Source organism: Hesperophylax consimilis, chromosome 15, assembly GCF_061612785.1.
Source record: "Hesperophylax consimilis isolate HC1 chromosome 15, BYU_Hcon_1.0, whole genome shotgun sequence".
NCBI classification, from domain to species: Eukaryota; Metazoa; Arthropoda; class Insecta; order Trichoptera; family Limnephilidae; genus Hesperophylax; species Hesperophylax consimilis.
The window spans coordinates 30,349,704-30,376,434 of NC_142850.1; the positions used below are offsets into that span (position 1 = coordinate 30,349,704).

General features: G+C 33.5%; 1 protein-coding gene across 1 annotated transcript; it reads right to left on the reverse strand.

Annotated features, from left to right (window-relative positions):
* Positions 1-5,784: 5,784 nt before the first annotated feature.
* LOC149417618 (uncharacterized) lies at positions 5,785-25,362 on the reverse strand. Its single transcript, XM_089640600.1, has 3 exons — positions 25,324-25,362; positions 7,167-7,878; positions 5,785-7,094 (listed from the first exon to the last, which is right to left on the reverse strand). Exons 1-3 carry the CDS (start codon positions 25,360-25,362, stop codon positions 5,785-5,787), a joined length of 2,061 nt encoding a protein of 686 aa, XP_089496726.1.
* Positions 25,363-26,731: the final 1,369 nt, after the last annotated feature.

Below are 26,731 nucleotides of genomic sequence, written 5' to 3' on the forward strand. Positions count from 1 at the left end.
GCACAGGAATTTAAAGGGCAAAATATTTTAAACATCAGTTGAATTTTAGACGTGCAATCCTCATAACTCTTTGCGGATTGCACTGCTTACTCATATTAAATAACATTAAAAAAATCCCAATACATTCAAATCTAAATTTTTTAATTTTTTACAATTACGACTTGCGCCTACCAAAACACGATCTAAGATGTATATAGCGCATTTGAAATGCACAGAAAACAGGTCAATTGACAGAAGAGGCACAAGAAGCATCCAAAACCTTACGACCTACTCCTGAGGGTAGACGTCCCAAATTAAACTTGTACCAGCTTCCTTCTCACGCATCTTCTTTGAAAAAGAAAAAAGATACTGGAATCGTAATAGTAGAATAATAACAATAACATCTAAGTATGTATAAGTACGATCTATCGATAGGAATAGTATATGCGCTTTGCCTAAGAGATCTGTTCTATAGCGAAGCATCTACAAAAGTATGACTTGCGTCCAATTTACAAAATCAGTAAGAAATGTAAATTATAAGAGAAGATAAGAAAATAAAACTCATAAGCCAAGCCAAGACCATAGGTGGCGTTATTTTAATTATTTGATAAGGTGAAAATACACTTTTTGTATTTGCACTTTTCACATTTGCAATCTGAATAAGAATTAATAGTTTTTTTCAGTAAAAAACTAATTTCTTTCAAGAAAGGCATACGAATACAATATTGTATCGGTGATTCAATCCAATATAGAATTTGTATGCCTTTCTCGAAAGAACTAAAATATATTATGTAGAAAAGTTGTAAATGGCCATCTTCGTTCCAGTAGTGAAACTTATCGTTACACCGTTTATTGACAAGTTATTTGGAATCAGAGTAAAACTATGTATGGCATAAAAGTATTACCTTTTGTCGACAGATGGCGATCTCGGTCTACTTTCATTATCTTTACATATTATTCATAACTTGGAAAAAATGTGTCTGTTTGGGGCGCAGACAATTCATCTTCAAAAACATTATCACCAAAAATATTATATTGAAAAAGAAATTACTGACGGAATCAGCGGAAGATTGTAAGATTTATTAATCAAATTGGCTTTCAATAAATTCTTCCCAAGAAGCATCAATTCGGTTTTGTTGAATTAAAAGCTCTTGCAACAATGATAATTTAATATTAACGAATGAAGTTTATTTTTAAATTATTTATAATTTGACAGAATTCTTTTTTATATAGTAATAATATTTAATATTTACCGTTTTGTTTTTTTTTGTTGTTCAATAATGCTCAATATTAATCATTACAGACAGACTAACATGAAATCTGGGTATCATTTCGTCGAGCTGGAGGCAAATCACATGAATTTATTTTTGAACCAAAGGGTTAGAATGCTTTGAATAATCATTGCGCACATTGAAAAAACCTTACCCCGCGCAGAAAAGTAAAGTAAAGGCTTACAGCGGGACATTTCTAAGCACGATCTGAATGTTCGTTTTCAAACGAACCGCCTGGCGTAGCGACGACGCCAAAAATGAGTGGGTTGGGTAAATTATATCACATTTGCAAAAGGGTCTAACTAAATAGTTTAACAAAATATCTAATTTTGTAAACAACCCCGAATTGGGATTTGTAGTTATGTTTTTAAAGCAGCTAGCAATTTTGCGAGCCATTGTAAAAAAAACTTTATTTAAATTACAATGTATAATGTCGGATTTATTTATTGATAAAATAAGAAATCACAGAAAGGGAGTCAGGCTTGCCTCCTCCCGCGCTCAGCGCAACTCGGTTTGTTCTCCTTCCTTAATTGGCTCGTCAATTAATTTGAAAGTCAATGAAAATAATAAAAAAATCACACAAATATTGACTAAGAGGTTCCTTGTCCTTAATGAAAAGTACTAGAAAATTACTAGAAAAAAATACGCTGGGAATTGAAACCTTCGCTTCTGGGCCCAGAATGATTGGTTGTTTTTTGGAATATAGATACCTAATCCATCTGTACGGACTTGAGAGCCTCAATTTGAGTAGATATTTTATTGGAATGAAGGTATTGAGGATGGGAAAAAGATAGGGTAGAAGAAGGTTGGAAAGTTATCTGCTATTCAGATCTTGTCACTTAATATGGGAGAGACATCTGAGATTTTAAATGGTTGTATTTCGGTACTACATTTATTAGATAACCAATACCTGTGCCTTAGGTCACCCCAAGTGGTTTGCCATGTTTGGTGACTTTTCAGGGGTGCCCGATTCCGTTACTCCTGTACCCACCCCCAGATTCTTACCCACCCCTCGTATCTTTTTCCTTCTGAGAACTTCCCATCCTTCCATTCCTAAAAATATCCTTCACACAGCATCCCGAAAGATGACAAAGGCCCTGAGGGGAAATATTTTTCTCAGGGCCTCCTGTAAGGAGCAAATGTAAAAAAAAATCACCTGGGCGATAATGAGAAACCAACACTTTTAAAAATCAGTTATTTTTGCAGATCAGTTCTTCCTGAAACCAGAACAGTTTAATAATCAAGTCTGGAAAGAGTTGTTTTTTATAATTAAATTATTATGATCCAACCATGATCGAAAAGATTCAAAATATTTATTTTCTTTTTATTCTCGTTTAAAAAAAAATTTTTTGGTAATTTAATAACAGTTTTGACAAAACTATAAAATACATAATAAATCTTTAGAAAATGGTTCTAAACGTCTCTGTATGTCAGTAGAGTGTAAGATTTCTTTTAATATTATTTTAAATTTTATCATCAGTTGATCAATATTGTTAATTGTTTTAATTATTTCTTCTAATGCTGTCTTACGTAAAGTCACAAGGAGGAAATCCGTAATTGGTTTTATTTTGGCTATTTTACTTATGTACAATCTGTAATAATCTAAACTGTTGATTTCCCAAAAATGAATAAATAAATAAATAAATAAAATAAAAAAAATCAAAAATTGTCCATAAATAAATTGTTTCCGCCATACTGCTGTCGAACCGCAGACAGTTGTACGCTTAGCAAACATTTGATGGCTTGTAAATAATTAATAATAATTACATATGTTCTATCGGTTGTGATTTGTGCACACGTCTGTTTGATTGGTGGTAAATCTAGAATGTTTATAACATCTTCCTAATGTTTAAAATTGATTTTTCCAATGCTGTTGCTAGCTGCATGGATATAAAATTTTAATTAAACCATAACTGTTGTAATTGAATACAATTTACCTTTATGTAATATAATGTTATCTTTGAGAAGTGGTTTATTCATAAAAAATACATACTTTGTTCTTTCTTTAACTCCTATGCGACGGATTCAACAGCTAGGAAACAATTACTCCGAAGTGGTTGATATATTTAGTACATCAATTTCATTATATAAGCATACCTTATTGAAGTTTTTTTCATCAAGTAGGGGAATATTTTGATAAAGCTATTTAAATTGACAGTATTACAGTATTTTACACGTTAACAGTATTGTGTCGGCTGAAAGAAAAAAAATATTTTGGTTTTTTTATTTTGTACCTACATACTGTGTGGATCAAATTCAACAATATTTTTATTTATATAGGTATGTGTTTTAAACAGTCATTTCCTGTACTATTTACGAGTAAATTACTTAAATATTTTTAAATATGTATGTAAAAGCCTTAATAGGCGTAAAATAAATAAATAATTGTGAAGAAAAATGGTTCAAGACGAAAATTTACTATTACAGCGATTTTCAAACTTTTTCAAAGCGCGACCCCTTTTTAATAATATTGAATATTATAAGTTAAATATTATATATTATAAGTTAAATATTGATGCTGTTTGCTTCTTCTACCTATGTGAGCTTAAACTTTCTTCCGTGATTGAATTAAAAATGAAATATAGGAAAAACCTCACTTAGAAAATTACATTACAGTCTGTATATATATATATATTAGATGAAGAAAACAAGCACACCCATCGCATTCATTTGTAGTACTTTACAATTTTTATTTCTGTTAGTGCCCTACTTCTTATGTAAATTTTTTATCATAGTTTGTTTGTTAAAATAAAAAATGTATATTTATATTTGTAATTTTTATTTCATTTATTGACATTTATTTATTTATTTATTATTCATTTACGCCCTATCGGGGTTTTACAGAATAAATTGATAGTTTATGTGTGTAGTGTAACATAATACATAGATAATAGCATAAATAAATACAAAAAGATAACAATCAAATGCTAATACTAAGATTAACATAAAATCGAATTAAAAAATATTGTAAATAAAGAAAAGTTTCAAGTATAAAGTAAGCATGTACATTGTACTTTCATATATTCATTTAATAATTCATGTTTGTTGCATAACCAGTAAGACTGAAAACAGTAAAATAATTTACTCGTCAGGTAAATAGAAAATAAATATATTTAATATACTGATATGTATTATAAAACAAATGTTTAAAAAAAGAAGAAAAATAATGTCTGTTTTATCTATAGAAAAAAAACTAATAAGTAATAGCAAAATACCAACGCCGGAATTAATACCGAATTTAAATAATAGTAGTTGAAATGGTAAAGTATAGTATACATATCAAGTATGACAGTACATGCATAAAATCATTAATATGCGTCCAAAAAAATAAATAACAAATAAACTAAGGAGTATGTGAGTTAAACGTTGTAAGGTGTAGAGACAAGACTTTTTTTTTTAAAAGACATCTAAAAATATAATGAATGACCATGTGAGAATGTGGAGATTCGCAAAGAATGCAATGCAGTAATGATTAAAATTAAGAAAGAGACGTATATATGGTATAGACATGTATGGTGAATGAACAACGAAGGGAGTGTAAGGAGAATATGTGAAGCGAATTTGAAATATAGAACCCATTGGGAACGCCCGAGGAAGACATGGCACGATCAATTGAATCAGATTGTTGAGTCGGGCCATCTCAAGAGTCAGAATAACAGAAGAGTATATATGGGACGATGTATGAATATGAATGAGGCAGGCTTACCTGACTACCTACCCTTAGCTGGTAAGTTTATTTTTCTTTGTTTTGTTTGTGGTATTAGTTTTCAGGGATGTGGGTGGTAAAAAAAATGAAGAAAGGTTTTACGAAAATATTTTCCTTTATTGTTGCAAAATAAAATAATACAGAGTAATTTTTCGACATAATTTTTCACCAGAGAAAAAAAATAGGATTCGCAATAATTGTATATAAACACGGATTAACAATAAATCAAAAGAAAATACAAAAAAAGCATAATTTTTTACAAAAAATGGTAACTTATGGTAAGACTTAAGTTTATGGTAACTGATTTCGACTAATTATATTAAAATATAATTAATTTACTTGTAACTTAGTGAACAAAATATAAAATTAAAAGAATTGTGGCAGTTATTGAAAAATTAATAAGATATTATTTTTGCAAGGAGTAAATATAGAAAAATAAATATGTATTTAGAAAAGCGATTAGGAAAATTTGATTACTGGCCAAATAAATTAATAAATAAATAAACCGTATCAAAGATAAATATAAAAGGACTGGAGTTTAAATATTAAAAATATTTTACAATTGAAATTATATATTATGTACAATTTAATTAATTCTAGTTATCATACTTAAGGCTCAGCACCAACAATTGAATTTGTCACTGTTTGTGCTTTGATATAAATATATTATTGTTTTACTTATGTTAGATCCGAACCAAATTCATTCCAAGTCAAGGATGCTTACTTTTCCAGGTATGAGAGTCCATTCATTTGATACGAATGATTCTATAGAAAGGTAAATATCCTCAAGTCAGTGTTCAAGTATTAAATAATCATCGAGTCAGTTATTCAGTTCCTGGGAGGGAGATATTCACGGTCGGGCTGGACCGGGCTTCCGGGGAAACCGGAGTCTCCTTGGGGACGGCTGGGGCCTGAGGGGAAGGCGGGGCCGCTTGGGGCACCCGATGGGTATCCCTGGTTACCCTGAGATCCTGGGAATGAAGATGTACCGGATGGGCCCTGAGCTCCTGGGAAGGAAGATGAGGGACCTTTGTTGCCTTGAGAACCGGGGTAGGAAGAGGGGCCCGATGGAGCCTGGGCTCCTGGGTAAGGGGTAGATCCTGATGGACCCTGAGATCCTGGGTAAGATGCTGAACCTGATGGGCCCTTGTTGCCCTGAGAACCAGGGTAAGAAGCGGGACCTGATGGGCCTTGGGATCCTGGGTATGAAGCAGGTCCGGATGGAACTTGAGATCCTGGGTAGGAAGATGAAGGTCCTTTGTTACCCTGAGAACCTGGGTATGAAGAAGAGGGGCCTGATGGGCTCTGAGATCCTGGGAAGGAAGAAGATGGACCTTGGGGTTTCTGGGATCCGGGGAAAGCTGAAGAAGGGCCTTGAGATCCTGGGAAGGATGAAGAAGGGCCCTGGGATCCGGGGTAAGAAGAAGATGGGGTCTGAGATCCGGGGAATGCGGTAGATGGGCGAGATCCGGGGAATCCGCTGGGGGTACCGCTGCTTGGGTATCCGGAAGGGCTCTGAGATGTTGGATAATCTGACGATGGCTTTTGCGAGCTTGGGTAACCAGAAGATGGTCCCTGGGAGCCTGACTGTCCGGGGTAGCTGCTTGAAGGTCCTTGAGATCCTGACTGTCCGGGGAAGTTAGCGAAAGAGCCTGACTGTCCGGGGAAACCAGCAGATGGGCCTTGAGAACCAGATTGTCCTGGGTAGGATGCATCTTGGGCACTTGGATAAGCTCCGCTATTCTGAGCGACTCCGGTGATAGAGTAGTCGTACAAGTTGGCATTTAGACCGAAGAAGCTAGGGGCAGAATTGCAATCGAACTGGTTCCACCAAACGCAAACGAATACTTCCTGGGAGAAGATGGTTCCATTAGGGCACAGGAAGTCGTAGGTCTTGTTGTTAGCACAAACGTGGAATACTTGGCACTGGGCTTCAACATCGGCATAATATCCAGGGTATTGCTGGGCATCGCAAGAGAAAGACGTTTGAGGAACTTCGGAGTAAATAGGATAGTCACGGCCAGGTTCCCCAGGAATAGCAGAGTAATCTCCTCCATCGTAAGAACCATCATCTCCTTGTTGTCCAAAACCAGTTGAGCCTTGCCCTCCTTGTGGGCCGAAGCTGGATGGAGACTGACCTCCCTGTTGACCAAAACCAGATGGGGTTTGACCTCCCTGTGGGCGGTTGCCTCCAAAGATTCCTGATCCGCTCTGAGGATAATCTGAAGAAGGTCCCTGTGCGGTGGGGTAGCCAGCAGCTGGGCCCTGTCCTGCCTGAGGATATTGACCAGTTGGCTTCTGACCTGGGTATTGGGAGCCGGCGGGTGTGCTTGATCCAGTGGGTCCTCCCTGGGGATATCCGCCTTGACCATTTTGGTTGTAAGATGGACCAGATGGCTTCTGTTGTGGTTGGTATTGGTTAGATCCCTGTCCACCTTGTGGGAATTGGCTTGAAGGTTTGCCCTGGTTGAAAACATTGCTTGGTCCGGATGGTACCGAAGGTCCAGCTCCGGATGGTCCAGATGAAGATGGGTAGCTTCCTTGTGGTTTAACGCTCTGAGGACCTGGGCCAAAAGCTGGTCCTTGGGGTTTGCCTGATGATGGATATCCGTTGGTACCTCCTGTGCCGGGGAATGATGGGCTGGAACCAGGGAAAGCTGAGCTAGACCCGGGGTAAGCGGGGCTTGATCCTTGGTACGATGGACTGGATCCAGGGAAAGAGTTGGATCCAGTGTTGCCGTAAGCTGGGGTAGAGGGTCCAGATGACTGGGTGAATCCAGGATAAGCCTGGGTTCCTGAGGAGCCAGGGAAACCTCCAATGCTGCTTCCTGGGAAGCCTCCAGTGGAAGCACCAGGGCGAGAAGAAGATGGTCCGGATCCTAGGGGCTTATCGGGACGGTCGTAATTGTACCCATTCTGACACTGTAACCAAAAAGGTAAGTATGTTAAATTATTGTAACACACTGAACAATTTTGTATTTCAATACTGTAGTAATAATAAACGGTTCGTGAAATAAATATATTTTACTCACATTGACTGAAGCGGTGATCGCTAACAGCGCTGAAATCAGAAAACAGATAAAAGTTTAAGCAACAAAATAATAAACGATTGAGTATTATATGTGTGTAGGTATTTATTTGACTATACTCGTCTATTTTTAAATTGGTCAATTTTCATTATAGGTCATCGTAGTATGTCGAAAAATTTTAATTAAATAGTCTTGTTTACAAAGTTTAATTTTTTTAAATTAAAATTACGCCACAACTATTGAAGAAATAATGTATAATATTCCGTGCTGTACTTGTCGTTTTAATGAACGAGGAAGTTCAAGAGCTGATTGATATAGCAAATTTTTGATTGTATGTTTCAGACAAAGGCTTTGATTGCAAATCACAGCCATGGCGAAATGATGCAGCATAAAAGTGAAACATCAATCCATGGGTTTACTAAGCGAACAATTCGCTCATGGTAGAAAACACAGTTGTCGTGTTAAAGGCACCAATTATCTTTAGGTTACTTAATTGGACGAATTATTGCTTGTACAACAGGCAGAGCCATCACGAAGGCAAGAAAAAATCTAAGAAAGTAGTTATACCTTTGCCAATAAGTAACGGGAACTTTAAAATTGCTAACAAATGTACAGAGTTAATATATCATGTCAGCGATATTCAATTATTACTGAATAGTTAAATAGACTTCATCATAAGTTCTAGCCTTTTACTTTTAAACTTATCTAATTGAATAGGTACACAATTACTAAAAGTAAGTTGATAAAATTGACGATTGATTGATCGAGCTGGGTTGCTGTTATTTCATCAGTTATCATGATGATGTCAGTTAAAAGAAGAGTAAAATATATTAAAGTTAAGTAAAACGTTTCATCAAAGCCTTATTATCAAGAAAGTAATCAGTTGATTTAGTTTATAAACACGAAACATGATATTATGAATGGGTTACCGCGTCTACTCAGGTTAATTGACCGTGTGAACGTAGTGCAACCGAATTTAAAACGTTAAGTAATGATACTTTATTTCAAAAGCATAGGTCAAATTAAATTATATCTTGGGGATAAAATTTAATTTGCTAATTAGCCTGATTAGTTTGGGAATTCTGTTGCAGTATTTTGGCTTGGTTTTATTACAAATTTGCAATGATGACAGTAACAATTAAAAGTGGGTAATGTTCTGCATTTTATTCCTGATTTTATCGAATTTAGAATTTTTTTTTTTTTTAGATTTAGGAAGTGCTTAAAGAAAAAAGAATCCTTGAGTGGTATCCAGATCTGAAGCCCATACTTCCTGTTTTCCTTAATATACCTCCCGTTCCCTTCAGCCTTACAACAATCATAATAATAACAGTTAGAAATCTTCTGCGGTAATCACAATATAAATATTTAGGCATATAATTTAAGCTAATTTATTAAATATTCGTGTTTTGTATATTTTTTATTTATTTTTATGTGTTTTTATTGCACAAGTTGTCTCAACTGCTCAATGTGAGACTGATGATGGTAAGGAGGAGAAAGAGATGGGTAAGAGGAAGGTAAGGAAGAACCTGGCTATTCAGATCTGGTAACCAAACACGCCTAAAGCCATTTCAAGCAACGTTTTGGTTCCGAATGGTGATCTTTCAACAAGGATATACTGAAAGTTTCTACCACACTGGAACATGTCGCAAATTGTGAAATAATATTAACCAATTACTATTTTTTACTTTAATTAGCCGAGAATCGTGTCCACTAAATCACGGAGGTCGTCGAATATACCTTAAATTATTGTATCATGTCAGAGGGCAGTAGTTGGGTAGTCTACGTAGCATCGGAAGCAGTGCAAGTCACAGCTATTGAGATCAAGAAATGACTATGCCTAACTTGTTCAATAGACCATGGGTATTTAGAAGCACCAAGGTTGACTTGGATACATTCTCTTGAACCGTACAGAGCTCAGAGGTAATATTATCGTGTGCCATCTCTCGACCTGATGCAATAAGACTACATAGAGTTTGAACTGATGAGAACTGAACTGTTAATTTACCTGCAACGTTGTGTCTGACACGTATCTGTTTCTAATTCATGCCATATTATTATTCATAAGTTTTGTACATTTTATAAGTATTGGCTGATGGTCGTTTCGACACCGTGGACCTAATGATGGCTCTTTGTGGGACTGGAAATAATTGGGCTTATTCTATGGTGAAACCCGGAAAACAACATGGGACTAAGGAATATCAAAATTATATGAATTATAATATGATGTCATCGGATGAGAATAGAAAAGGGTTCAATCGAGTTTTTAATATCAGAAACCACTTATTTCGACACTTTTTTAAAAATTTAAGTACTAGTTTGTTACGTTGCATGAATGCAAAACCACCAGTCAGAATCTAAATAAATTGGGTTTAAACGTATTTGGTGACTACATCTTTACAGCCAGGTTCTTCATTTTACCCATTTCCTACCCATCCCTTTCATTTCAGCCTCACACAATACCCCTATAAGGAATGCAATAGTTTCACCGCGTCCAGACAGTGGAAAGATTCACAACAACAACAAAAAGAAAAGAAATTTCAGGTCTCACTCGAGACAAGAAAACCAATCATTTCGACATCATTTTAAAATGAAATGCTGTGATGTTGCTATATCTCAGAAAAATTAGGTGGTAAATACATGCCAAAGCTACAATTACGAAAACAGATAAATCAATGAAAGTAAATAGTAAAAATCATCACAGGCATCTTGCACGTAATCCATCACGTAGAGGCCGTTTCATTATGATTTAGAATCTCTCATGTAAGTTTAAAATATGGGTATTACTAGTGTTAAAATTTTGAGGTAAGAGTGGTTTATCCAGAGATTCCACAAGCCTCGATGGCAATTGGCAATGCGATCCCGAGATCGATTAATAAAGGACGCGTCGTGTCTGAACTAGAAGCTTCGATTGAAAGCGGATCTTCAGTCACGTTCAGAATGATGTTCCGATGCGACCTTTCTTAGAAAATTACTCAAATAATTCAATATAACCTCATTGTTTAAACTCTTCGTGTAAAATCATTGTATTTTATATTGTTTACTAAATTAAGATCATAAATACAAGGATTTAAATTTTAAAGCAATCAGAATCAATGATCTGATATCTAGTAGTAACATTTATGTTTATTAGCAAAGGAATTTCAAAATATGTTTGTTTTGTAATGTCAGGTTTTCAGAGATAATAAACACGACTGAAATTCCTCCTCACACATGCTTTGTTCTTAGCGATTAACCTTTTATTGGCCATGGTACATTTCAACGTAATAAATTAGCGCTTTGACTCCGGGACTCACGATTCATCCCAACCCCTGCAACCTTTTTTAATGAGCCTTTCAATAGATTTGATAAAAAATTCATTTGAAATAATTCATTACTTTCACAAATTTATATACCAGTAAGCAAGCATAAATATTAATTTAGTTTGTTTTTATCAATATAAGCAATAATTATTAACCTAAAACACTCATACAAATTTTAAAAAATCTTTCGAGAAAAAATGAAAAAAGAAATGGCGCCAGCGGGAATTGAACACGCAGCCATCTTATATTCTGGCAGCTGCGCTAAACCACTACGATACTATACATTTAAAAACCGCCAAATAATTCAATATGTTTTTTTTTTTATATAGAATAGATTTGAAAAATGAAAAAAAAACGGGTTGATTGAAAACGAAAATCGTTGGAAAATGTAAAATAATTTTAATTTACTTAAACTTGGCAGTTGTAAATAAATAATTTGCTTATAATAAAGCATTTTTTCACACGTATTATATAGGCCGATATAATTTGTGGCATTTTTTCCCTACACAATGCAGATACAAAACCTTCGTAACAGGCAGCTTAATCGATCAAATATTGCAAGATAATACTATATAATTTGATATATAGGAGATGCAACACTCATAATATGAGCATATTATGGCCTTAAGTACCATAACGCCGTTTGCGGTTTGTAGTGTACTTCGATCATTATCCGTATTAAGTTTATTGGTTTTGTATAATATATATGTTAGCGTAACTGACATGACATATCGTTGGTAGCATTCCTTCTTTGCACTAAATCAAATTTACATTGCGCAATACTAAATGCGATTGACTCACCGGTAATGCGTTATGATTTGATGTAAAAAGATGAACCTGCCAAGTGCCGTACACGAGCATGTACCGACCTATCTCTGAATGATGATTTTTAACTGTTAAGATTGATTCATCAATATATCTATCGGTATTTAGTAAGATGTGGTGAGCATTGAAGTTAGGCAATTAATTATTGCCTACTTTCAAAGGCTAAAAAAAAATAATATTGATTTTATCTTGTTTTGCAAACGGAGAAAAATGAGTTTTGCTAATTTATTAAAATCCTGTTGAAAAGCGTGATAACAGGCCATATTAGAACAAAATATAAGTATATTCAGAATATAGAGAAACACGTGTTCATGCAGCACCTTTTAATCTAAAAAAATCCAAAAATATTATAATTCTTATAAAAACGTGTTCCTACATCAAACATTTTTATTTTACTGATAGTTTGTTAGGAAATCTATCAATTCATTCGTTAGAGGTCTGAAGTCCAGTATTGAATCAGAATACGAAAATTTGGCAAGATTTAAAAAAAAGTGCAAATATAAATTAGTAATTTTTCTCCATTTATGATATACAAGAGAACAAAGAATGAATGAATCAATCAGTATGAGGATAAACAGTGGGAATTTTCCGTTTTACCCTATCCCCCATCCCTCTAAAACTCCAAATATATTTGAGATGTACGTATCTCATTAAACGGGAATACATTACATATAAGTGAGAACTGCCCGAAGCCAGTGGCAATTGGAAAATTAAGGTGTAAGGAGAAATGATAAATTAAGGATGAGTGATCCTTGTTTTTCAATTCTAGAAAGCAACTATCCCCACTGTTAAAGCAATTATTGAAGGCAAAATTTCAACTCTGAATGGTGGTATTTCATCTGGGAGTTACTGATATTGACTTCCACTCCGGTGTTTTACCGAAGAATTTCAAATTTCAAAACTGTAATTATGTAAACTCAGTCAAAAGAATAAACATTACAATATTAATTTTGATGAATTGCTTCGTTAACGATGTGCTTCCTGACAATTAATGGTTTGGCAATACGAGGAACACAGCAGATGCTGTTTGATATTATTTATAGCTAACGATTATCTTGTATCTACGCTAGATCTAAATCGTTATTATTTATTAGCCCGAGTGCTTAGATCAACAAAAAGGCGAGACAGATAATTATCTTTGACTGGTAACTACAACTATTACAATGTTCTTTCTAAAAGATTCATTCGATTTAATTAATATTATTCCTCAAAACATGAAAACATATTAACATTGCTTTCTGCGGTTCAAAGTCAATGAATCCATCTAGATTTTACCGTTAATCCCATATTTTTAGGGTCTATAAATTTGGCAAATCGAGACGTTCTTGCAAATTTGCCATAAAATGCCAAAAAGCGATCGAGTTGTTGTTAGTGTCCAGATATATTCATATTTTTATTGTGCATACAAGTGATTATTTTAGATTCAGTATTGAACACTGTTTCCCCTGGTGAGTAATATATAATCAAAAATGGTTTTAAAATTATTGAAAACGTCACAACATGTTTAATAATTACATATTATTAAAGTAGTTATAAGGCGTTAAAAAATGCTAACATATTAATGTAGGTACCTGATTAATTTCGTAATGGATCGCGTAACTGACCTAATTGAAAACATTTAGCATCTGGATCATTTACACCTTCATGTTTTATATCTTTAGAAAGCTAATAGGTAGTAATGCATCAAAAGTGGGATAATCAAAGGGGTAGCTATTTCAGACCCGTGGGAATTGCACAGCTTGCTAATAATCTCATCCGCGAAATCCGTTTCCCAATCTCAAGAACAACTTAAACTGTTGCACAAACACTTTCTTTGACTTGAGTTGGCCGGCCATTCAATGACACCTTATTTAGAATTATCCGTGATCTGGAGGAGAATGAAAAATTACATAGTCCACGGGGTATTGCTAAACCATTCAATGAACGGAGACGTGACAGATAATATGCACAGACTGACAGACAATGTGACAAATTACGCTAAAGATGTACTAATAAAATATGTATTTTAAATCTCTCAAGTTATATTGATTACCCATCACATAAACAAACAGTGATACATGTCACAAAAGCGTGATTAGTACGACATTTCATAAAGTTTTGTGTCCTCTTTTATTTGGCATAACTCTATCTTAAATGTGGTATGTAATTCATTTATCCAACAGACAAAAGAAACAAGTGGAGTGGTTTATTTTAAACGAAATATAAAATAGAACAAGACACAGAAAAAAAGGTAACGGTCACTACTAGGAATTGAACTCAGGATCTTTTGTCTTATCGGGATAGCGTCACCGTTAACCACTTGACCATCGGGACCTACTTATTAAACGAAATTTAAATTTAAAATATGAATTAACAAAATCATCTTGCAAATAATTTTCCCCATATTTTTGCAGCTACCTTTTGACAGCTATTATAATTGTTACAGTTTTTAACCTAGATAGTGTCTTAAAATATGAAGTTTAATAACAACGTCCCAATCGTCGAGTGGTTAAGACGCTGTCCCGGTTCAATTTTAGTAGTGACCATTTTTATTTACTGTGTCTCGTTTTGTTTCATGTTTAGTTTGGATTTGTTGGTATTATCTTCTTCTTCAATAAAAAAATTACATTGATGGATATAACATTAAAAAAAAGAAGTTAAACAAAAAGTTATTACTAGATTATTTTTTGATCAATAATTAACAAAAAACAACTGTTTTACTGATTTAAAAATCTAAGACTACCAATCAACTATCTTCTGAAAATTTTATTAGATTAAAAAGGTGCCCACTTAGTTTTGTAATCATGATAGACATTAATGAGAACTTTTTTGTTTTTGATAGCAATTAATCAAGATGCTTTATGTATGGTCTGCGTATGTCACTTAATGTCTCAGTTGCAAAATTTGTGTAATTTGGAAATTCTATTCGATAAAGTACACCACAAATTGCATCAAATTGGGTTTAAATGTCGGTACAGATTATGGTTTTAAGTTTAAGATTTAGCTACTAAAATTTACTAGAAGCTTTCAAACGGTGTTTATTTTTACAGCTGTGATTATTTGACCTAAGTACGTAACATGAATCTTTTTGCAGATATTCGCGTGTCAAAGATATAATCATCAATTTTATTAATGCGACAAAAAAGATAATGCACGTTCTCAAAGCCAAATAAATTGCGTAAGAACAACGATAATTAGTGACATCTGTCGAGAAAGGTTTAAAGCACACGGACAAAGTATCCCGTACTTACCTTCGAATTTCCCGGTAAAAAACTCGACCTCTCCCGCTAGAGGAATAATGCGCGTTCACATGGGCATAGTAACCTTCGCAGTTTTTCCGATGTACATTTTCGTAACAGTGCCATTGTCACCATGTGAACGCTGCTTTTTGTAACGAACACTTGAAATTCAAACATGAACAACACTACTTAAGGTGTGCAAGGTTTTGTAAGTTCATATCTCGAAATTTAATCTTTACAAAGTTTTACGAATGTAAATTAATTAAGCACATTGTTTGGCTGGAAATATTTCCGATGTAAAAAGATTTGAATAATAAGTGCAATAATTCGTTTCTAGTAATTAAGTATAAAGAATCTCAATAATTGTATAAAGCGTGGAAAAATATTACTTGATGCGTAAGTATGAATTATAATTATTTAAATGTAAAATACTATGTTAAATGTGCAACGTCATTATAGTAATTGGACAGACCTAGCAACAATTCATAAATATGTAGATGATTAAATATGCCAAAGGCTTTAAGTTAATTCGCAACAAAGCATCTTTCTAAATGTTTCAGAGAAATGATGTACCTCTTCGAGACATCACGATTTCAAGTTGCAGTACTGGGCGATGCATTGTATTCAACCAAATGCAATATAATGCAAATGTGCAACGATCGCTTAACCCGTAGATTTCATAAGAAAGGAAATCTGTGTGTCAAATAGTAAGTAATTGGTACTAAAGAGATTTTAACATAGGATTCATCACCATCTTTGTAATGGGATCAAGACGTGTGTCCATATTTATTTATGAACGAGTCTTTGTTGTATGAATTATGTCACGAAATGTTAGATAATGGCATGAGAAATATTTTTTCATCAATGAGAGAATGATGATTTTTAAATCTAGACCATCACGGTTGATTTTCTCGTAATTTCGGAACGCATGGAAGCTTAGAATGCGTTTTTGAAACGTGTTGGTAATGTAGGAAATGGTAATCCAATGCTAATTAAGGGCAATACAGAAATGCGTTTCCATGTCCAATGTCTTAAGCAGATTCACATAATCTACGCCACTCAAGTCATGAGATTGAATCTTTAGCCAAGTTAAGCCTAGGGCGAGATACATAATATGCAATTGTTAGCCTCGTTAACTCTTTGACGCTGGGAAGCTACCAAACCATTATTTAGCTTTTGTTATTGCTAGTTGAGAAAATTGCTACGTTTGAAAAACCTAAAGGGTACGTTAGTGCGTGTTTGTTTATGATTGTATGAGTTTATCTTGAAAGCTCTAAGTTCATTTTGCATCGAACTTGCAACACGTAGTTTTAATGTTTACTTCGTACAGAGAACACTGAGGATTCCCCATGGTCTTAGTTATCTATGAGAAAGATTTGTAGATGATTTTTAAGGAGAGGAAAGAGTGAAAATTGTTCAAAGACCATGTTGTTTCAGAGCCTAGATCTTGAGTATTAGAACGAGACAAAAAATATGGCTGCTGTAAACAACGAACCAACAACTCCCTCAAAGTTAAATCATTACGAAAAATAAGATATATTATACAGAATAGTACAGTGGCATAATGAAATTATTCGTAGTCGAAGGTTAGATGTTTTTTACAAACATTTACATCGTATCTCGTGTAAGTAACGTGATCTTAAACGTTTCTTGTAAAATCAGAGAAAAGAAAGTCATCTTGGACCACAATAGTTAAATGAAATATAAGTTGATCGATTATTACGAGAATTCTAAAGATGTAAGATGTGGTTGTAAGATAGTGTTTGCACTATTTCCAAGTTAATGGCCGCAATGAGAAGAAGGAACTAGAGATGGTTCGATCCGAGCTTACCAATAATTTATTTTCTTGTAGATTGATTTCAGGACGGGAACAAAAGAGAAATTTAAATAGAATAGAATCGTGGCATACTTAATTATCAATTGAATTTGGCTTCTTTAAATGTGTTTTAAAACCCCATGAGCCCTTTTCTATAAAAATAGACCAATTAGCTGATTTAAATCTTTTTTTACCTTATACAGTCATCTGACGTGCATTTGATGGATATTGTACTAGAAATAATCTCTCTTAACACCAATCGTTTTAGCTACATTTAGAGGATGAAATAAATTATTGCCTAATGTATCTTTATTCTACAATAATTATCATAATATTAGTACATTTTACTGGGTCTAACAATGCTTGATTTACCAGTGAAACCGAAAAAAGCATTTATCATTTGCGGAATCTGTTTAAGTACAATAAGTGACGTTAGATCGATCAATATGCCTATTTTATTGTTATTGTTACAGATTCAATGGCAGAAGGCTTGTTTCAGTGTACTGTAATAGAATCCACGTACAATGAAATGAAGTAATAAACTGTGCATGCCTATTCAATGCATATTGATTTTTTATGCTTTACATTATGATGCTGAAGGTGTAAGTAAATGAAATAATTGGAGCAAAACAACTTAATATAGGCAGACTTATGAACAAAACATATAACTGATTTTGTGTTAATTTTAGGGTAACGATCGTGAAGGCTTGGTCGTATAATTTTGAATCATTATATTTTTCTCTTCTTTATAAACGATTGATTTACAAATAAATCGATTTGTGGATTGTAATTTATCTAAATTGAAAAAGTTTTTTTCATTGAACCAATTTGTGGAATAGAAATGCAATAAAAATCTGTAACGCTGCACTGAGTACCCGCTATTGGTTGACTTTAGAAACTGCGTATCGCCTGAATGTTAAAAATCAAAATGCATCATTGTGATTGCTGACCCGATTCCAATATTTGCAAGATGCAGATGATGCACTCATCTCGTCTTGCTTCTGACAAAGGCCATTGGTGCAGTAGAGTAGATACCAAGTATTTGATGCAGGGATATCGTTGTTTGTTTAGAAAATATGCAGAATCTAGAATCTACGCACTATTACGTGATATGATCTAGTGAGTAGGTAAACACAATACGATGTGCTAATATGTAAGATGCATTAGATCTGTTTAGAGTAATGCGGGTTAGATTGTACTGATGCAAGAAGATATAGGTGCTCTTGTAAAACAATAAAGGTGCAAGATATGTTTATTATCTTTTGTTGTCATTTCAAACACAGAAAGCTTTTATAGTTTTCTTTATGTTATCCGGGGACGTTTTAAGCACAGCGAGAATAAAATTAATGGGGATATCTTTAAAGAACTGTAATAATGTTTGGATAGTTACTAGTGCATTGGGGTAGAAATAAGGGCACGTTATATGGATGAAAGATTAATAAATAACAAAAATATATAAAGAGTTGGTTTTCCTTACCGACAAACAGTGACAAATTACGCATAGTGTTGGATGCTGGTTCCTCTTTATATTATCTGAAAAAAAACAACATATTTACTTACATTGTTTTAAATGATGGTCTAATGCCACCTTTTTTTGTTTTTAAATGGTTTTCTAAAGGATGATTTTTTTTTACAAACGTGTTTTTTTATTTAATATAATAATATGTTGCGTGTTTTAATAACATTAAAATAAGAAAACTTCCTTTCACCTTTATTAAAACATATTCATCGAGAAAAATGACAAATTATTTGTAATTCCGGTTAAAAACGGGATTGCAGGCCTTACGATTGTATTAAACGGTTTCCTGATAATCTTTTAGTAAATCTATTATCATGATATCAGAATACGTGTTCATGAAAATGCGAATATTTTTACATTCCAACGAGAATTCTTTTGTATCGTTAAAAATCAAGGCAATCATAATTATATTTTATTTCGTGTTAATTTATCGTGACGAGTAAAATTGATTTCACCCCGTGTAAAGGGATGAAATAACATCACAAAATATTTTTTAAAAGCATAACTCAGTTTGTACAAAAATTACAGTTTACTTAAATATCGACGTTAATAAACTGTTTTAAAAATGATAATTCGATAATGGACTAAATATAAAGTCCGAATTACATTTTTTTAATCTGATGTAATTTGTTTGTATTGCTCTGGGAAGCCCCGATGCAAGCAACATTTCACTAATATAATTTTTTTAATCACAATCCTTAGTGATATATCACTATTTATCACATGTCAATGACAATCACGAGATGACACTAACTAATGATTATATCGAACACATCATTTGAAAAAAAATAAGCTTTAAGAACAAAGTAATATGTTTTGTTCTGTGACTTACCTCGCCAAGGGACGAGAAACTTTTACTTTTGTGTGTTTGGTTTGATAGTCAAACTTAGACTGACTTTATCCGTCCACTGTCGGGAGTATTTATACCAGGGAGCCCCAACGACACGAAGTGATATCAAATCGCCGAAATACCCCCGTTGAAGTGATTTTCTATGACCCGGACACCAACACACGAAAACACCTCATCTGTGTGTGTTACGAGCGATACATGATCTCAAGACTTCGTGAGTAATGAATGTTCTGGACGCTGATCATTTTTAAGAAGATGATGTTGCACTTTGTAAAAAGGGAAAAACCGTTTCATATACACCACATTGAAGAACTCTTTAAACCGAAATTTTTTAGTGAAAGACGTTCATTTCACTTATTTTCCGCCCTTTTAATTTTGGTGAAAATCAAAATCGTTCTGCGTGAAGATTCATATTTTAATAGCCGCAATATGACAAAATTTATTTGGTAGAAAAAAATATTAATACACTAGTAAAGTGATAAACGCAAATACAATGCACTTCTATGTCTTTGTTGTTTCGCTTGTTTATTATTTATTTAACTTGTCCCGCCTAGACATACCCTAAAATTACGAGTATAAGTTTGAAAATTCACGCGACATGACTTTAGCCACTTTCAGTTAATAGTTATTTCTAATGGGTACAGGGTTTTCCAATAAGAGGTGTTATTTTGATATTCAATCGTAAAAGATCTATGGTTTCGTTGCTTATGTGGCACGTAGCGCCGTCTTGTTGAAAGTACACGTTGTCCAAATCAATACCATCCAATTCCGGCCATAAAAAAACATTAATCATCTCTCGATAGCGATCCATTCACCGTAACTGTTGCTCCAGCCTCATTTTAGAAAAAGTAAGATCCAATGACTCCGCCGGACCATAAACCGCACCAAACAGTCACACGTCGAAGATAAGAGACTTTTCAACAATAAATCTTGGGTTTTCCGAGCTCCAGATGCGACGATTTTGCTTGTCGACGAAGCCACCTTTGCATTTGCATTTGATTCACTCAAGTGAATTTTAATAATTTCAATGCGTTGTTGAAGCGTGTATCGTTCCATTTTTATTAATGAAGTAGTTTCTACTTGTCAAATGTCAAAAAATGACAGCTTCAAAAGTAACATCTACCGAAATAGTGGGCTATTCAAAATAACACCTCTTATTGGAACACCCTGTACTTCCCAATATTCTTCTCTCTTATTTCCTTCCCCTCTCGCTATATTCAACCTCCAACAAACCAAAGTTAGTGATGCCTTAGTCTCACTGACTTCAGGCATTTGGGACTATTGTGTCGTATCAAAATTTTTTGCGTGACCCAAAAATGTGAGTACCTACTTCTTAATTAAAATATGTCGTGATAGTTTTAGCAAGTGGTTTCTGATATCGTGAAACATATTTCAAGGACGAGCATTCACCCAAAGGTCGAATCATTCTTAGGTTACCGTTAACTTGGAGTTCAAATGATGATAACTTTTTTGTATACAATCGTGGATCATTTTATTAATGAAGCGAATTATGTGTAATTATCAACCACGATTAGTTTTAAAATGCATCAGTGATTAAAAAAAACTCATCACGGTGGCGAGCGTTATGAAATTTTATAATTATTTATATGAGTGAAAAAATATTTATTGAGACATCATAAGTATCACATCTGTTAATTTAATATGGCGTTATATTTGAATTATTATCAAGAGCTATGAAAAGTTAATTCAAAGGGTGAAAAACACGTATTCAAAGTAATAATCAAATTGCATTTACAAACGAAATAAAAAAATAGAGCGAATGAAATAGATTCGTAGGTACTTACGACTTTTTTTTTTGATGATGCTAATTTTTCTGAACGAATTGGTATTTGTAATTTTTCACTTGGAAAAATTTTCTTGGTTTAGGACGGGATGTTTCGGAGAATTTGAACAGTTCATCAAATTTCAACGATCGGTTTCAAGATCTATGAAATATTTTTTCAAGTTCTGTTTTTATTTCAGTTCTGTCAAGTTACTAGCTTATAATGATAAAATAACAGAACTTGAATAGGACTTTCACAGAACCCGAAGAATCACGTTGAAATTCGATGAATTTTTCAAATTCTACAGAACAACTCTCTTGCGAGTCGCAACTGATTACAACGGTGTTGAGTCAGTGAAACTGCGGCATCCACAATTGGGGTATTTTGTGAGGCTAAAAAATTGGAGGTAGGAAAAGAGACGAGGAAGATGTAGGTTGGAAATTACCCGGCTATTCAGATCTGGTCAAAAAGCTCGGTAAAGGTAATTATAAGCAACACTTCGATTCTGAGTGGTTGTCTTTCACCAGGGCTATACTAAGAGCATCTCCCATTCTGGAACACTTAAATAAACCTTAAAAAGAGATTAATATATAATTAACATATACAATTTAGTTACACACCATATCACCATATAGGTACCTACCCAAGTCAAATTGAAAATTGCAATGTTATTGACTGCGTGGTATGTTTAAATATCGTTATCGTCCAAGGAACATTTTTTGGTGACAATCTTCAGAGACTACGAGAAGAACAATTCATTAAAAATAAAATAGCAAAAATTTTCACTGTGGTTGTCAAAAAACATATAATATCCACAAGTAAAAATTATCCTCTACACGTTTTAAACAATAATATAAATAATGATCACTTCAGTATTTCACCTAATTGTAGTTGTTTTAGAGATAATATCCATACCAATTTTTACGACTGGTTCGAAATATCGGCATGTGGTTAATTTTTCAAAAAATTGATTGAAACAAATAGTTTATAAGTTAAAATATTTTCTTATGTTCTGATGCGGTGTTTTTAGATATTTCGGAGAAAATGTTCCATTCATTGGGAGCGCACATTAACCAAATGGGTACCTTACAAATGCAATTGAATTGAAAATTAAATTCCACATCATAACAGATCGAAGAGTATTTCAGCTCTGGACTTCAAATGAATGCATTTTTTATGTTTATACCGCACAGAATTTCCAACTATCCGAAACTAGTGGAATTATTTTCTTTTTACATTAACTCTAAACACTACATGAGGAAAATAATTTCCCACAGTCTTTGGGATGCTGTGCGGAGGGTTTTGGCAAGGAAAAGAAGTTCGGGTAATGAAAAATGTAAAAGAATTGGGTAGTGAATCCAAAAGTATATTCCCACTGCATTGCAAGGTCGAGAGAAGCCGATAGAAGAGGTCAAAAAGTCTCCCTCAACCAGTCTCTCCGATCTGGCCCGCTACGCACGACGTGATCAGACGCATCCACCGTCAAGACCTAAACAAGCCTCACCCCATGCACCTTGGCACCCTTTTAAGTAATAATAATAATATTTGGCTAATTTATATAGCGCCGTTTTCGTTGGAAATCACCTCAAGGGCGCTGTACAAATATATTTCTTAAATAGTTAATACTAGAATTACTGACTTATCTCTAAGGCTTATATCTAGTGACTTACGACTAAGGCCTATAACTATTATCTTAACAACATATATACGAGTATTTATATATTTAGCAACTTACAACTAAAATTAATATTAACAATCTAATCTTACTAACGCCAGAAGAAGAAGGAAGTTCCATTATATTAGGGTGTTTTTATTGTTAGCTGGATATATATGTTAAATGAATGAAATTAATGAATAAAATCAATCGTCAATCTTACACGCATTTAGATGATTCATCTGCCAACAATTAAACCGATTGACTTATTATGTTCCCGCTGATATTGTCCATTGTCCATTGGTAGGCAAGTCAATAGAAGAATTGAAATGAGAGTCTGAAAAAGTGAGTTTTTAGTTTGGATCTAAATTGTCACTAAAAGGAGAAAACTACTTGGGGTGACTTATTCCAGAGGAACCATCAAATAAACGGTTCCCGGAGCGGCTGTATCCTTCCGATGCCACGCAAGAGAAGATGGTACAAACGTGTTAATATTCTGTAATTCAACTATAAAATTCTTCCAATCTTATTCTATCTTACCCCTTCCAATATAAATTTGTGCACGACCCATGAGATTACGCTTAGAGACAAGCCATCTCGACAAAGTCAACCTACCTTCAGTTCTGTTAACAGATTCATTGGGTGCGGTGTGGTATTAGACGTTAGAGAGAAGACGAATGTTCTGTCCATCAACTCCGTGTCCTTCGGGGGACGTAACATAGATTGCTGACGAAATAGAGCCAAGGAATATATAATATAATCAACAATGATAAATTGTTGTGGTATTAGTAAATGTTCAAAAAAAGAAAAAGATTTTCAACTGCCCGGGGCCGGTGGAACTATGGCATCCATACTTTGGGTTTTTTGTGATACTGAAGAGAGTGGGAAGAGAAGGAGATGGGGAAGAGGAAGTTTGGGAAGTACCCGATAATGATGTGGTAACCAAACACGGTTAAAAACATTCTCATTTTTTTAGACACTTTGATTTTTCCCTTAATTTAGAACATAATTGTATTTTTAGTGGTAGGTAGGTAGTGGTAAAAATGTAATATAAATATACAAAAAAGCTTGTATGAAAAGTAAACTCACTAAAACGCTACCTGTGTTTGTCGGGGGAATATAAACAAACATTAGCACGTTCGACCAATAATTATTAATTTTTATTATGATAAATTATTTTTAATTTTCGTATTAGAAATAGAGAAGCTACGCTAAAATACATATGAATTTTAAGTTTGTGTAGAATTTATAATACCATGTGGAGATTCTGATGTTGCATTAAGTATGTAATATTGTAGTGAGAAGTGAAATATAAAAGTTTATAAATAATTTATTGGAATAGTGGTTCAACATCTCAATACATGCAACTGTAATTTTAAACACTGTGTGATATTTTATCATAAATTTTAATTTGATTAGGTGGAATATCAAATGAATGATGATTAATAAAACTGCTACGTTTTTCATTATTTTTTTATTGGTTTGGGGGTGTAAAATAAATTACTAGTTTTACTAAGTCATCATCAAGTATTGTTTGGATTCTAATTGATGGCCTTGCACCGGGGCGATACTGAGAGTATCTCCACCACTCTGGAAGTATATACATACCTACATGAAAGAATGTAATTACACTGCGGTACGAACTTTGGTTTCCTAGGTGGTTGATCTGATGTCGCGAGTTTAAATCATTTGTTAATTAAAAATAATATTTTTTGCAGTTACAGAGCGGTAGACACTTACAGCATTGTCCTTGTAAAATAACATAATTATTTATTTAAATATATTTACACGCCTAAAAAGGCTTTTACATAGAAGTGATACATGATGCAGTGTACATAGGAGAATATGTATTATACAGGAGATATTGATAGTAAATAGATGCAATCCATTTTAAAGAAGGTACAACATACACACTTGTAAAATTGTGATTACAAGTATAATGAGAAAATATTAAAAAAAATATGAAGCAATATTAGTTAAACGTAAGAGTAACATAAAGTAAAAAAGAAATTACAACAACACTACATATAAGACAAATCATTAAAACTAATTTACCAACGCTACTCTAATTTGTAGGATTCAACAAAGTGTTGGTGTAGATTATGCTTAATTCTATATATGGAGTCAATAAATAAATCAATAGCACCCCCATACTTGTTGCCCAGATCATGCATCCTATTGGTCAGTGAGTGTGTCTGATAGTTGGTCGAGTATGTATTACAGAAGAATGTTATATTTTGTCTTGTATTCCTAGTCGGCACATGTAGTTTAATAGTGGCAAGGATGGCAGGACTGATTATGATAAGAAACGCTGCTTTAAATGGCTTTAGCCGTGTTTGCTGACCAGATCTGAGTTGTCAGGTATTTTCCCACCTTTTTCTTCACATCTTCTTCCCCTCCGTACCACCTCATTTTGGGGATGCCAAAGCCTCACTGGCTCCAGACGGTTGGGAGCAATTGGTACTCGTGTGGTGTACTGACATAAAAATAAAAATACAACAACATCCGAATTAGTATTGCATATGGAATTGCTACGATAAACATTCTTTCCCTTAAAATAACTTCACTTTCCAGAAATGTCCCACTAACTATTGCAGTAGTTTTGTTACAGTTAGTTCTGAATAAATCAGCCATTAACGCACTGCTTAATTAACATTACAAGATGAATGATGGCAACACTTAAAACAATGAAGAGGAAACTATAACGAGAACCCACTTACAGATTTAAAATATGTCCATTGCAAAACAACTAACGGTTGAAAAATGTGTAAACATGTTTTGAACACAGAAAAATTGGTTTATATTTTTTATAAGAATAGTTGCGCTGCTTTTGATATTTTGTAAAGCAGAGGGAAATCTAAAGTCAGTTGTGCTGGTTAACTAGCTAGATAAAATATCTATTATTATCTATTGCCGAACTATTGTCTTGGCGGTCAATTAGGGCGAAGATTAATGCTAAAATACTATTTTGATTAATCTTTATAATGAATTGGTGAACATTATGAATACCAAAAAATATGCTTTAGATAAATTGAAGGTTTTCTTATCGTTTCGTTTGAGTAGAATATAAATAAAAAATAAATTACTCAATAAAAAATATAAATGTAAACTACTAAATAAAATATGTTTTCAATAGAAATGTGCGTAAAGGAAATATTTTTTTTAAATACAGTAATATAGCCAAGATTATCTGTGACAGTTTCACTTGATTAACTTTCTGTTTTCTTATAAAATTATTTACAAAATAAATAAAAAAAAAGACAATTTTGTGATTGAAAATCAAAAGTTTTTAGACTCCGTTTGTCAAGCGATTTTAATGCTTATTACCTACAATATAGGGTATTATATACAAACTTTTGACTTGTAGCTTCCTCGTCTTGCCGGGCAAGGTATTGGACGCCAAAATCAGCGTGTCCTGTCAAGATGGTCGTAATGTATGTGATAAATTAACAACACAAATAAATAATTGCCAAAGTTGCCTCAAAAATCAATAAAAATATCTCAGTGTTTATTGGCCTATTTTAAAATTTAAACACAAATAACTAAAATAGCTCTTATCCGTTTTAGGAATTTGTCATATTTTTTATGACAGTAAATTTTTCAGTTTGTTTTGTTATTTTGGAATTATGTATAAGTAATGTCCAAAATTAAGTTTTTTATGAAAAATACTGCAATTTTTAGTTTTTAATGAAAATGTAAGCAATATTTAATTTCTTTTCAATTATATATATTTTTTCGTTTACTTAAGTATACGAATATTTATTTTAGATTCGAGTACATG

Bases quoted from the DNA above. Each gene is read 5' to 3' on its own strand.
- LOC149417618 (XM_089640600.1), bottom strand. From the start codon at position 25,362: ATGAGGTGGTACGGAGGGGAAGAAGATGTGAAGAAAAAG. The intron at 7,879-25,323 runs GTGGGAAAATAC...TTTTGGTTACAG, and splicing joins AAGAAGATGTGAAGAAAAAG to TGTCAGAATGGGTACAATTA. The intron at 7,095-7,166 runs GCGGATCAGGAA...GTCAACAGGGAG, and splicing joins TTCTTCAGATTATCCTCAGA to GTCAGTCTCCATCCAGCTTC.